Source organism: Hypomesus nipponensis, chromosome 4, assembly GCF_054491055.1.
Source record: "Hypomesus nipponensis isolate SF chromosome 4, ASM5449105v1, whole genome shotgun sequence".
NCBI lineage: Eukaryota > Metazoa > Chordata > Actinopteri > Osmeriformes > Osmeridae > Hypomesus > Hypomesus nipponensis.
In genome coordinates this window covers 9,470,288-9,482,500 of record NC_140364.1, presented here as the reverse complement: position 1 = coordinate 9,482,500, position 12,213 = coordinate 9,470,288, and the positions used below count along the sequence as shown (strand labels likewise).

At 47.4% G+C, this 12,213-nt stretch overlaps 1 protein-coding gene across 1 annotated transcript in view; it reads right to left on the bottom strand.

Moving 5' to 3' along the window:
* Nucleotides 1-542: 542 nt before the first annotated feature.
* The window catches only part of crybg2 (crystallin beta-gamma domain containing 2), a 29,164-nt gene continuing 17,493 nt past the window's right edge, over nt 543-12,213 (bottom strand). The window contains exons 5-22 of the mRNA XM_084696292.1: nt 9,235-9,282; nt 8,113-8,231; nt 5,960-6,248; nt 5,641-5,780; nt 5,394-5,520; nt 5,254-5,289; nt 4,926-5,065; nt 4,598-4,724; nt 4,151-4,314; nt 3,868-3,994; nt 3,625-3,657; nt 3,305-3,417; nt 2,958-3,087; nt 2,661-2,800; nt 2,394-2,517; nt 2,083-2,241; nt 1,711-1,870; nt 543-1,585 (exon numbers count right to left, since the gene is read on the bottom strand). Coding sequence (XP_084552418.1) covers nt 1,497-1,585; nt 1,711-1,870; nt 2,083-2,241; nt 2,394-2,517; nt 2,661-2,800; nt 2,958-3,087; nt 3,305-3,417; nt 3,625-3,657; nt 3,868-3,994; nt 4,151-4,314; nt 4,598-4,724; nt 4,926-5,065; nt 5,254-5,289; nt 5,394-5,520; nt 5,641-5,780; nt 5,960-6,248; nt 8,113-8,231; nt 9,235-9,282 — 2,265 coding nt within the window. The 3' untranslated portion in view covers nt 543-1,496. The remainder of the gene's footprint in view (nt 1,586-1,710; nt 1,871-2,082; nt 2,242-2,393; nt 2,518-2,660; nt 2,801-2,957; nt 3,088-3,304; nt 3,418-3,624; nt 3,658-3,867; nt 3,995-4,150; nt 4,315-4,597; nt 4,725-4,925; nt 5,066-5,253; nt 5,290-5,393; nt 5,521-5,640; nt 5,781-5,959; nt 6,249-8,112; nt 8,232-9,234; nt 9,283-12,213) is intronic.

Here is a 12,213-nt window from a genome sequence, read left to right as displayed (position 1 = left end):
TTGCACTTTAGACGTGGACAAGTGAATTGGACTGAATGTCAAAGTCAACTCGTCTGTCAGCATTGACTCTTTGACTGTCTAAGATACCAGATCAATACTACGCTAAAGATAGAGTATCTCACCAGCACAAGGAACATGCTGTAACATACTAGCATATCATGTTTTTTTACAATGGTTTTTAATAGTTTGGGTTGCTTCTAATTTGATTTCAGGCATCATTAAGGCAAACCATTTCACATCATGCGATACCAGTTTCATTTAAAAAAGTTTGAAAGCTGAGAGCACTTGTAGATAATGTCAGAGAAGCACAAGAGGCATGGCTTTACTATCTAAAGAACTAGATGTGCTTAGAGGTATCGATTGACAGCAAGGAATTGTTCCTATGCTTGAAAGCTAATCAGTATGAATTTGATGTTCAATGTTAATTTATAATGATCCCCATTGGCTGACGCAATAGCAAATGCTTAAGTCTTTCTGGAGTTCAAGAATTTGATAGGTTTTGCCACAATCATTATCAAATTGTAGATAAATAATCCAGTTGATTTAATTTAGTATCTTTATTAGATATTTTTTTTACCACTCCCTGTTATAATACATTTCACAAAATACCTCAATATCAACACAGAGGGGAGGCACTGGGTGCTGTACAGAAAAGAATGTAACATGTTGTGTATTCAAATTGTTTGTTGACCATATTGTTTATGTGCGATATCTATAAAACATCACCCTTTGCATAAACATACACACCAACTTTGACAGAATGCCATCAACTGTAAGAGCACCCAAACCCCCATAGCATTACTTTACATTAGAAAAAGCTTCATTTGGTCATATTTCCCATCCATACATGATCAAGTACATTATATAGACAGATAAGACTTTAATCATGTTGTAAACTAATGAATAAAACGTTTTGAACCTTATACAGTTGAAAGTACCTATAAAGTGGTGAGAGCAAAATGTTTTAAGTACAGCAGACCATCATAACTACAGCACTGTAAACAGAAAACCCCCAAAGTCAAGTGTAAAAAGGTTCTTGTCTGTTCACCACAAAGTTGGGCTCAACCCCATTTTTGCTAGATCTTTTCAAGTCTCATGCAGTCCACGCATGTAGAAATGTCCACAACATCTGACTCCATGTTGAACAACAACTTCCAACTGGTTGCATAGTTTACCCCGTATCTTCTCTGGGTTAGCAGCAGTCTGCCTTAGTGTGGGGAGTGTCTATCTGGGAGCAGAGTCTGCAGCGCCCTCTACAGACTGAATCCGTATTCACAAACTCACACAGAAGTTCTGAGCAGTTGAGAAAGATTTATGTGATCAAAAACATTGCGGGATATTGAAGACAGGTGGGTGGTGTGCGATGGTTGACTCCAAGTTAAAGGAAGATTAACTTGATAAATGTTTGAGTGACTGCTGATGTAAAGCTTAAGAAAAGTTGGCGGGTTGATTGCCAGGGTTTGCTGCTGCCAGGTTGAGGGAAGGTTGCTGTGACGTTACAGAATCTCTAGCTCCCATTGCTGGCAGGGTCTCTCCTCACTCTCCGGCATGATCACTGCAAAGTTCCTGTCATAGGTCTTACCTCCTGGAGACGGGCAGAGAGAGACACAGGTGGTTAAGCTATTCATGTCAACATAACCCGAATCAAACTTAATAAGTAACCCGACATTCGATTCAGTGCTGGGTGGGTCTGCTCTGTATCTGTGATACCTTTGATGTCCAGCACCATGCCAGGGAAGGTGAGGCTGACCACGGCCCCGCTCATCTGGGCAGACCAGGTCTGGACCGGCTGGCGGGTCTCTGACCACAGCACCACCTTGGCCCCCGCCTCCACGTTGCCCATCACCTGGAGACTCATGGAGGGAGCCAGCTGGGGGAGGGGGAAGTAGTCAGACCACACAAGCACAATAGTGCTAATCCTTTCCGTAATAGTCGGGCTACAATTACATCCAAACATCATTCACATACTGTAGGAATTTATTCCAAAACACTGTTTGGCTTCTCAGGATCGTCCAACAAGACAGGCAGTGATTCAACAGTGTGTGTTCGTGCGTGTGTGTGTGTGTGTGTGTGCATGGCTACCTTGTTCTTGATCAGTCCGTCCTGGTAGAACCAGACTTCGCTCATTCCCTCCACCGTCTCCATCACTACCACCCGTCCCGACTTCAACTCCTCTACGCCTCCTTGGATCGACAGGAAGTGACCTCGCTCTTTATTCTTGATACGGAAGAAGCGCCGCCTCTGCCGAAAAGAAAAGAAACATTTCACCATGGACTACTATTCTACTATTTCCCTGCATTGCCACAAGATGGTAGTCAGTAGTCAGCGTAAAATCCTGTTAGATGTGTGTATGCCGTTATTTTTGAGGAACAGGGCCATAGTGAACCACTGACCTGTCGCACAGGGTACATGGAGCCTATGGTGTGCAGCTGGCTGAACTTGGGCCAGTTGGGAATCTCTATGGTCTCCAGCAAGAACTGACGGCCCCGGTAGTTACTGTGCTCACACACCACCCAGCTGCACGGAGGACACACAACACCCACCACAGCATCAGTGGCTTGTGATAGGACGGCAAATACAAGCAGCAAAGTTACTTAATAAAGATCAGATTTGGAACATACACATTAGTGCCAGCACACACACACACACAGGGCTCTGACCTGCCGCTGTTGACCCTGACTGACAAGGTGTGGTTGTTGTAGCCTTCCTCCAGCATGTTGACCATGTCTGTGTCTATGGTGATCTCACGACCCTCCAGACACTCCAGGCCAAACAGAGAGATGGAGGGTAACGAGAACATCTGTGTGGGAGAGAGGGGCAAGGAGGGGTGGGGGGTAGAATTCTCAGCAAGGACCGCACAAAGTGAAACAATGGAATGTGCCGGTAAGAATTCCAAGGAAACTTAAAGGCACAAGAGTGTTTGAGAACAGTCCAGGAGTCCCGGTGAGGGTTCTGACCAGAGGAACAGGTTTGAGGGAGCGGATCACGTAGCTAGAAGGACAGCCCATGCTGCTGAAGTTGGGGTAGTCTCCCTCTGAAAGCACGTACAGGTCCCCTTTGTAGCTCTTTGCGTCATACATAACCCAGCTGCCAACACACACACACACACACAGAGTCAAACTCACAGTCATTGTTTAGCATGGCCAAGATCAGACAAGCATGACTAAAATACCTTAACCCATTCACATAATTAAAAAATGTCTTCATTTCGATTTTTTTGTACCCTTTGCAATGTCTGTTCTGCCTCTAACCAACACCCCCCCCCCCTCCTCCTCCTCCTCCTCCTCCTCCTCGCCTTCTTCACCTTCCTCCCATGACTCTGCAGGACTTGGCCAGCAGTCTGTCAGCGAGAGTCTCCTGGGCCTCGTCATACATGTGACACTCTCCCTGAAAGTCTGTCTCAGAGTAGAGGACCACCTGATGACACACACACACACACACACACATGCATTAGACCGGTACACACGCAGATACTTCTCTCTCTGCTGGATGTTGAGCTGGTGGTTACGTGCAATATAATAATCCCCATCAGATGGCGACAGTGTCTAGCTGTTGTTACTGTACTAGGTTCCATGCACTGTGTGAGGCAATGGAGCTTTGAGGACAGGGATCAGGCTTTCTCACCTCATTCCTGGAACCGTGGCTTTCACCGGCAGCCTGAAGAAGACACACACACACTTCATGTTAGAGCCCAGACTTTCTCCCTCCCTCCCTCCCTCCCTCCCTCCCTCCCTCCCTCCCTCCCTCCCTCCCTCCCTCCCTCCCTCCCTCCCTCCCTCCCTCCCTCCCTCCCTCCCTCCCTCCCTCCCTCCCTCCCTCCCTCCCTCCCTCCCTCCCTCCCTCCCTCCACTTCCGGGGGCTCCTCACCAGTAGGATGGGCTGTATGGAACATATGCGGTTGTCCTGGGAACCCCAGTCGGCGCAGTTGCTATAGAAACCCTTCTCCAGGATGTACTGCTCGCCAGAGTAGTCCACATGGGAGTAGGCAACCCATCTGGAGGGAGGAGAAAATGAAGAGAGGAGGGAGAGGAGATAAAGAAAGAGCAGGTGTTTCCATCCCAAACCTCCACTCTGACATCCCCCCAAAATCTCAGTATCGTGTGCGTGTTCAGGACGGGGTGTGTGGTCAGGGTGAGGTGTGAGGACGTACGCTCCGCTGAGGATGTTGATGGAGCGCGTGGTGGGGCGGTAACCAAACAGCTCCACGTCAGGGATGGCCTCCGTCACCTCAAAGCTGTTCTCCTCCTCCTGCTGCCCCTCCTCCGGTTCGCCTTCCGGCTGCTCAAACATCACCAGCATGGGTTCTGTCAGGTCCTGTAGAGGGTCAGGCAAACAGAGGTCAGGGGTCACAAGGATGTTGTGTGGTGAGGTAACTGAAACCAACTGGCTGCATGTGACTAATGACTAAAACTGGGTAGTAAAAACAACAAGGGATGAAAACTGTATTCTATGTATGTGCTGGGGCCCTATTCACTTTTTGATAGTTGAAATAAGCACCGAAAGGATTTGAGAATGCTGTTTTCACATGACCGGTTGTTACTATCAACCAGTGACAGGGGGGTTTGGTAATGGTACGGTCCATGGCGTGGTCACTCACCGCCCTCAGGACTCTGATAGAGCGTAGCTCAGCGTTGTGACCCCCCCACACCCTCCAGTCGTGGTATTCCCCCTCCTCCAACAGATACTGGTAGCCACGGAAACCCTCCTTCTCATACCCCACCCAGCTAGGAGGGGACAGAGACAGGGTGTGAGACAAAACACACACACCAAGAGACACACAAAACAAGATACACGCACACAAATGCACATATAAGCAATGTATTTTTTTTATTTTATATTATAGGTAAATATATTTGATCTCTACATGGAGATCCTAATGATTCACTGCATGAAGATCTAAGTTCATCAGTGTTTTTGTTGCTCACCATCCTCCTTGTACTTTGATGGAACCAGCGCTGTACATGAAGGCAATCTGACTGCGCTCCACTCTAGTCATGAAGTCCTTCATATTGGAATAGATGGTCCTGGTCTTGCCAGTGAAGTAGGGTTTCTCATAGATCACCAGCTAGACACAAACACAAATACACAAACAAGTTAGAATAGAAGTCCAGAGCAAACAGAACATATAGATCCACTATATGTAACAAACATATTTCTATATGTCATGCTACTGTACTGTCTCTCAGTCTGAGCTCCAGAGTCAAAGTGGGAAGATCTGTGTTTGGATCAGCTGTTACTGGTGTAAGTTCTCACCTTCGCCTCGCTGGGCTTCTCCACTCTCGGTTCACCCTGCAATAGGAGACAGCATGGTCAACTTCCATAACTAGCTAACAACAATGGAACAATATTGCTACAGATCTATGGCTCCAGTAGGAATAACAAGAGGCTCTCACTATTTTGAGGGGGTGTACTGAGCCCACGTAGGGCTGTTGCACGCCCCAGGCCGCAGGGTTGTGGAACCCCCCCACCTCCAGGACCCTGGGGATACCCTGGAAGAAGGGCTCGGCATACACTAGCCACCTGGGGAGGGGGGGGGGGGCGGGAGAGAGGGAGCACACAGAATACCTTCACTATAGAACTCCTCCACCCAGAGAGCCCTTCTACTGCTAGCTACCCACACACGGGATCACTAGAACTCACAGTCCAGCGTTGATGATGATGGAGTTGGCCTTGATGGGGAAGCCGAAGATCCTGGCGTCTTCGCAGGTGTCCCTGAAGGTGACCTTCTTCCCCTCGGCGTTCTCCTCTGGGAACAGGCTGATCTCTGGAACACTGTAGTCCTGGGGAGGAGGGCGAGGGAGGCAAATTGATCGACACACACGTGACAGTGATGACTTCCACAGAGACCCTGTAGCTGTGACGTAGATGTGCTCGGATCGTCAGACACTAGAGGGTGCTACATATGGGAGAAAGGTCACATCAAGTCTGAACGGGTGTGTATGAGCTGGACGTCTCTTACTCTGACAGCTCTGCGAATAGAGCCTATGATGAACCTCCTGACAGGAACAGTCTTTCCTTCCTCTCCCTCCTTCTCCCCGTTCTCCTTCTCTCCGTTCTGCTCCCTCGTCCCGTTCTGCTCCCTCTGGTCGGTCTGTCCGCTCTGCTGCTGCTGCTGCTGCTGCTGCTGCTGCTGCTGCCCGTCCTCCATCCCCTCCTCGGGGGGGTCGAAGGGGTAGGTGATCTCAATGTCCCCCTCGTCCAGAGCTATCTTCTCCCCTTTGAAGTTGGGCTTCTCATACAGCACCCAGCTGCACAGAAGGATGGACAGAGAGACAGAGAGAGCGAGAGACATGGAGCAAGAAGTTGAACCTCCGTAACACACACACACCTGCTATGGTACACCTCCTAGCATGCTAGAGTATGAGATGCTAATGAAAGACAGATTAATATGCCTGACAAGCTCTAGGCCTCAGGGGAGAGAGGGAGAGAGAGAGGGAGAGAGAGAGACAGAGTGAGACAGAGCGAGAATGACAGCTTAATAGAGTGAGGGAGGGAGATCGTGATGGAGGGAGATAAAGAGACAGGCATGGGTGAGTCAGACTAGTTCAGACGGATGAGAATTATGCGTCCAATAAAAACAATAACTTGCACCTCTGGAGACACTTAAAAGACATTACAGGCACATGGCTTTTCATGTACATACACACTGACAATGACACACTTTGACCAGTTTATGCAATTTGATATTCAACTCATAAAAGCAATACGCAATAAAAAGACACCTAAAGTACTGTATTTCTTCAATTAAATGCCTCCCTCAAATTGACGTCGCCCACTAATAAACGCTGCACCAAACATGAACATTGTGTAATAAACGCCGCCCTCGATTAAACACTGCACCAAAAAATCTGAAAACACAGTTTTTATACATATATAGACACGACAGTCTAATGGCTGCATTATTCAAAAGTCATTAGGCCAGCAACAAAGCATTGTAAATAGGGTCTTTGTAAAAGCGTTGTGAATGGTTCGCACCCGAATAAACGTGCAGCTTCAATTTTACACAAGGCTTTGTGTTTGACCTCCTTGTCTATTCTTTGTTTATCTATGGCCGCACTGCAGCTACAATTCACGAAATCTCTCTTACTATTTAAACGCCGCCCCTCGTATAAACGCTGCAGCGTTTAATCGAAGAAATATGGTATATATACACACCACATGTATAGATCCAGTAATCCAGCTTGGTGTTAGTGTGTTCAACTAGTGTTACATCACTAACACCCCACTGAATGAGAAAACAGACCATACAACAAAGCATGTATTTTTCTGAAAATAAGCAGCATTTTCTGTAAACTGCACCCCACCAGAATGGGAGCTTTGTGTTTGTAAATCTTAGTATGAACCGCACTGGAATATATGCTGCGCTTGATACTGGAACAATGATACCAAGCAATGCATGAGTATAGGCGATCTTACAGCATGCCGTTGTGTAACACCCTTCGAAAACTAAAGTAAGTAAGTGCTTATTGTATTAAGTTTTCTATTGCCCGGGAATTAACAAGTCTTCGTTGGTAGTAATACACACCCTGGAGTAGTTTCAGGTGAGTGTGTGTGTTTGCATGTGCGTGCAAACACGTGTGTATGCGAGACAAAGACAGAGAGAAAGTGTGTGCGTGTGTTTCAAATTCAAGTTTCATGACATAAGTATATTATCAAACAACTCCTCAAAAGTGCAGACAAAGTTCGACTTAAAGAATAGAGATATTCTGTGCAGTATGTACAATCACGCAGTTCAGTTCGCACAGTAAGTTCATGCAGCTTAATTCAACTTGTTTTCATACACGTGTAGTTTGCATCCGGACCATGGCGTCTAGTGCCAGAGGTCATCTCCCCAGGTTCAAGTGTTCACTGACAACCAACGCACACTAAACGTTTACGTGACCTGTGCGAGAGCTACTGAACACCCAACTGATCTTTTGTCATGCCAAATATTTGACAGTGTGCGTGTGGTTGACGGAATGTTCCCTGCTGCAGGCAGCGTGTGAGTGTGTGAGCGTGTGCAAAGCGCATGCATCCGAAGCGCGTGGAGTGTTTGCAGCGTGTCGTTCGTGCAAGTGCAATCAGTCTTGTGTGCATGCCTGTGGGCGCGTGCGTGTGCACGTCACAACCTACCCTCCTCTGACCACCCTGATGGAGATGGTCTCCTGTAGCTGCCAGGGCGTGGCGTCCATGACATCACCGCGCACCTCGATTCTCTGGCCGCACATTCCAGCCTCGTCGAAGATGAACATCTGAACACAGGAACACACGTCATGTCAGTACTGAACCTCCACTCCCCTCACTGGAAGCAGAAGACCACAGTACAGACTGGATCCCACACTCAGGACTTAGAATGCCTCGAGTTTGTGTGTCAACTGTGTCAAGTGTCAAAAATGTGTATGTGACTTTATCCATTGAGCAATTGAATCCAGTGTGCATTGTTCCTGTGTAGGCCTTAAGGCTGGAAAAGAACTTTGGAGGAAGTATTGAAACTTTAAGGTCAGTGTTAGCCTTCAGGTGTACTCCTACAGTATGGGAACTCACTTACTGAAACCAGGCTTTCAATGGCAAGCAAGAACAGGCTTGACATTTAACTAAACCCCCTTATACAGACACACAGACACTTGCACAAACACACACACATAAGCACCACCCACACAATCTGCTATATGCAAATATGTGTAGGAATGTGACAAGTGAAATAGCAGGGTAATTGCTTTTACGTATCAAAAGTATACTGGCTGAAGCTCAAACAAAGTTGAGCACAGGTTTCTTGCATAATCTGATTAGAATGAGTGACTAGAAATGTTGGCAGGCTCACCCAATGGGAAATGGGCCATTGGTTTCCACGTATTTAACACAGTAAAAAAGTAGACTAGGTATGGCTTCAAAGAAGTTAAGTGTAGGTTTGGTTTTAACATTGAGGGCAACAAACATTTGTATTGGCTTACATGCCAACAATACCATTGAATTATTGGTGGGGATGTTTCAATGGTCGGGGGGGGGGGGGGGGTTGAGGAAGTTCTAGAACTCTCTACCTTAAAGTTGTCTCCAACAAAGGTTAATCAGTTGCCTATGGCACCTGTCACTATCGTTTACTGGGAAGGCTACAGTTAGGGAATGTCTTTTAGCTGGCGTCATATGTTCCTCAGTGTGTTATGTGTGTTAAATGGGGGTGACATGAATACCTGAACAGAAAAGTGTGATTTTCTCAAGCAAGGGATCGAGTAGGGTTGTTTTGCATTGTAGACCTACCTTTCCTGGGCGGGGGTTAAGCTTGCCATGCTCCTTCTCCTTGGTGAGCTGCAAACAGAGAGAAAACCTAATTTAAATACATTCAGTCAGACATGCAATGTGATATACCACATAACATGGCATGCTGCACTACTGCCTGTCATCTCATAGTCTCAACTAAATGAGATTAGGAAGCTTGATGTGTCTCAATCTGACACAATCCCAACATGTTCTCTAAATTCCAAGTCGTTACTGATTAACACACTTTGCCTCTTCAGTCATCCTATATAGAAGCGATACACAAGGAAACTCACCACAGCTAGAATACATTAACTTTAACCATTCCAGCAGTTAGAGCTGATACAACAAGGCACACACACAAACAGACATACCTAACACCTAACAAACCGTTCATGACTTCTAATCAACAAAACCTGTATAGCAGGATGTTTTGAATACATGGAGGGGGTTTGGGGAACAGAAGAGTACATATTTGACAACTAAACAACCACTTTGAGAGGTGATGATAAACTACAAGCCTCCTCTACCACCTGTTCTTCGACACCTGTTTGTGAGGTAAGTCCATGTCTGGTATGCTGGAATGTGTACAAACAGAGGGGGGAGGAGGGCGGTCCATTTACAAATAAGACCACAGCATGTTTGTGTGTGAATGCGGGGGTCACTGGCGTTCTGGTGTCTGCTCCGCCCTCTCTCTGGCGCTTTCCTCTGGATCACATGACACAGCTTTTCACACAACACAAAGCAGCGACCATGGAAACCGCGGCTCAAGAGAGCACAGGGCTCTCCATTCAAACGGGTCGGCGTCTCCCTCCATGGCCTGTTCACTACGGAGGACATGTCCTCAACGTCATCCATCCTGACTTAACTGCACACACAGAAACACGTGGCTCCCATTCTCAGTGAGAATGAGCTGAAAAGATGGAGAGGAGACTGAGATATCTCTGACACAATATAATGAGCAGCGCGAGATAGTATCACAATGCTGAAATGCCTCTATAGGAGAAAGGGAAGTACTGAGGCAAATAGCTGAATGAGGCCCACCTGATGGTGCCCTGCAGAAAGCCTGGGTCTCCAATGCCAGTGGCAAACGTCAAAGCAGAGACTCAGATTATCAAAGATCGCAAGGGATTTGAATAGTTGAATAGTGTCAAAAGACACTATTGAGTTTGAATAGTGTCAAAAGACTTGGGTTTGTCCAAGGTGTGTTGGGTTTATAGGCTTTGTCAGATGTTGTTCTAAGGGTTCTTGGAGATGTTCCAAGTGTTTTGTGTTACGTGCTTCTCCTGTTGAGACTGAGCGACTGTCAGGCTTCACCTGGCCGGGACCAACCACAACATTGGCGTATGTCACTCAGGCGGAAGCCCTGGAAGCCTCCACCGCTGCTGCTGAACCGACAAGCCCAACATAACGCCATACAAGCGTGTTAGCTACAACAACACAAGCAGAGCTCCAGAGTGCCCCGTGAGGCAGTCAAACCAGACGCAGAGGGATGACAGATGCTGCAGCTCTACTAGACAATAGTTGGATCTTGCTGTGGTCTCCGCTCCACTGGGATTGGGCCCACCAACGGCGAGATTCACTGTCAGGTGTAGTATTAGTGGGGTGATTAGTGTACGTGTGTATGAAAGAGTGGAAGTCACAGGGATCTGATTTTAAATGCCACTGTAGGCGATGTTGAAGGTCAAGGTAACTGATTCATAGGTTGTCTGGTAGATCAGTTGGCCTCTCCGTTTGAGTCACAGGTGGTTCAGAGCTGAGTAGTTAAGAAACGATGTGAACCTGGGGAGGAGAGTGGCCTCCAGCCAGGCATGCAGCTCAACAGGCTGAAAGAGATAGAGATTGACAGGGAGACAGCTAGACAGGTACACAGACAGGCCAGGCAGACAGCAAGGTGGCAGACAGGTAGATAGAGAGAGAACTAGACAGGTACACAGACAGGTCAGGCAGACAGCAAGGTGGCAGACAGGTAGATAGTGAGAGAACTAGACAGGTACACAGACAGGCCAGGCAGACAGACAGACAGAAAGGTGGGCAGACAGGTAGATAGAGAGACAGGCAGACAGATAGAGAGACAGCTAGACAGGCAAACAGACTGGCCAGGTAAACAGGTAGACAGGCAGGCAGGCAGCCTGGCAGGTAGACAGACAGACAGGCAGGCAGACAGCGAGTCGCCCTGAGGCTGGAACATGCTGTCTCAGTAGCAGGCCTTGCTGGCTTCCACACCGTGCACAGACATGAACAGGAAGACAAAAGGAGACAGAGAGAGAGAGAGAAGAGGAGGAGTACACCTAAACGTTTTTCATTCCTCCTCTTCCTCTTCCTGCAGGCCAAATCATCAACTCAGTTCAGAGTACCGAGGCAGGTTAGTGGAGAAAGTAAACAGCAGAGACATAGGGTAGAGGTGTGGCAGTGTGTGTGCAGGTATCTGCAGGACTGGATAGTTATAGTAAAACGCAGGGTGGAGTGCCCAGCCAAGGCGTCAGTGCCACGCCAACACTAATGATGCTGCAGTGTGCAGACAGGTTGGCAAGGGAGGCCTGGGAGACTAATTCATCATCAACCAGTCAGGTGGAATTACAAGAGATTCCATAATGTAGTAAGAGTTTTCGGGAAAAGACCCTCCACTCTCCCCATTTGACAATATTTATGAATTTCCATCAGATAAAATATACATGTATTTGAAAAGAAATGCTACAATATATTTTACATGCAGGGGTTTGTTTGGTCAGGGGTAGGGGCTGCCTGGCTGCCCTCTCTCTGTGCCGGGTGGAGCACAGGTTAAGGTCTACTGGGTGTGAGAAAGTCCCAGAAACCACAGACACTCCAACACTGTGAGTTCATGTCAGAATGACTTCATTATATCGTCTTACTCTCTCTCTCTCTCCCTTTCTCTCTCTCTCTCTCTTTCTCTCTCAGTTGACATAGGGAAACCAGGATGAGGCTGTAAACGGTCAAACAAAACTCTCCCTTCGTAACCGG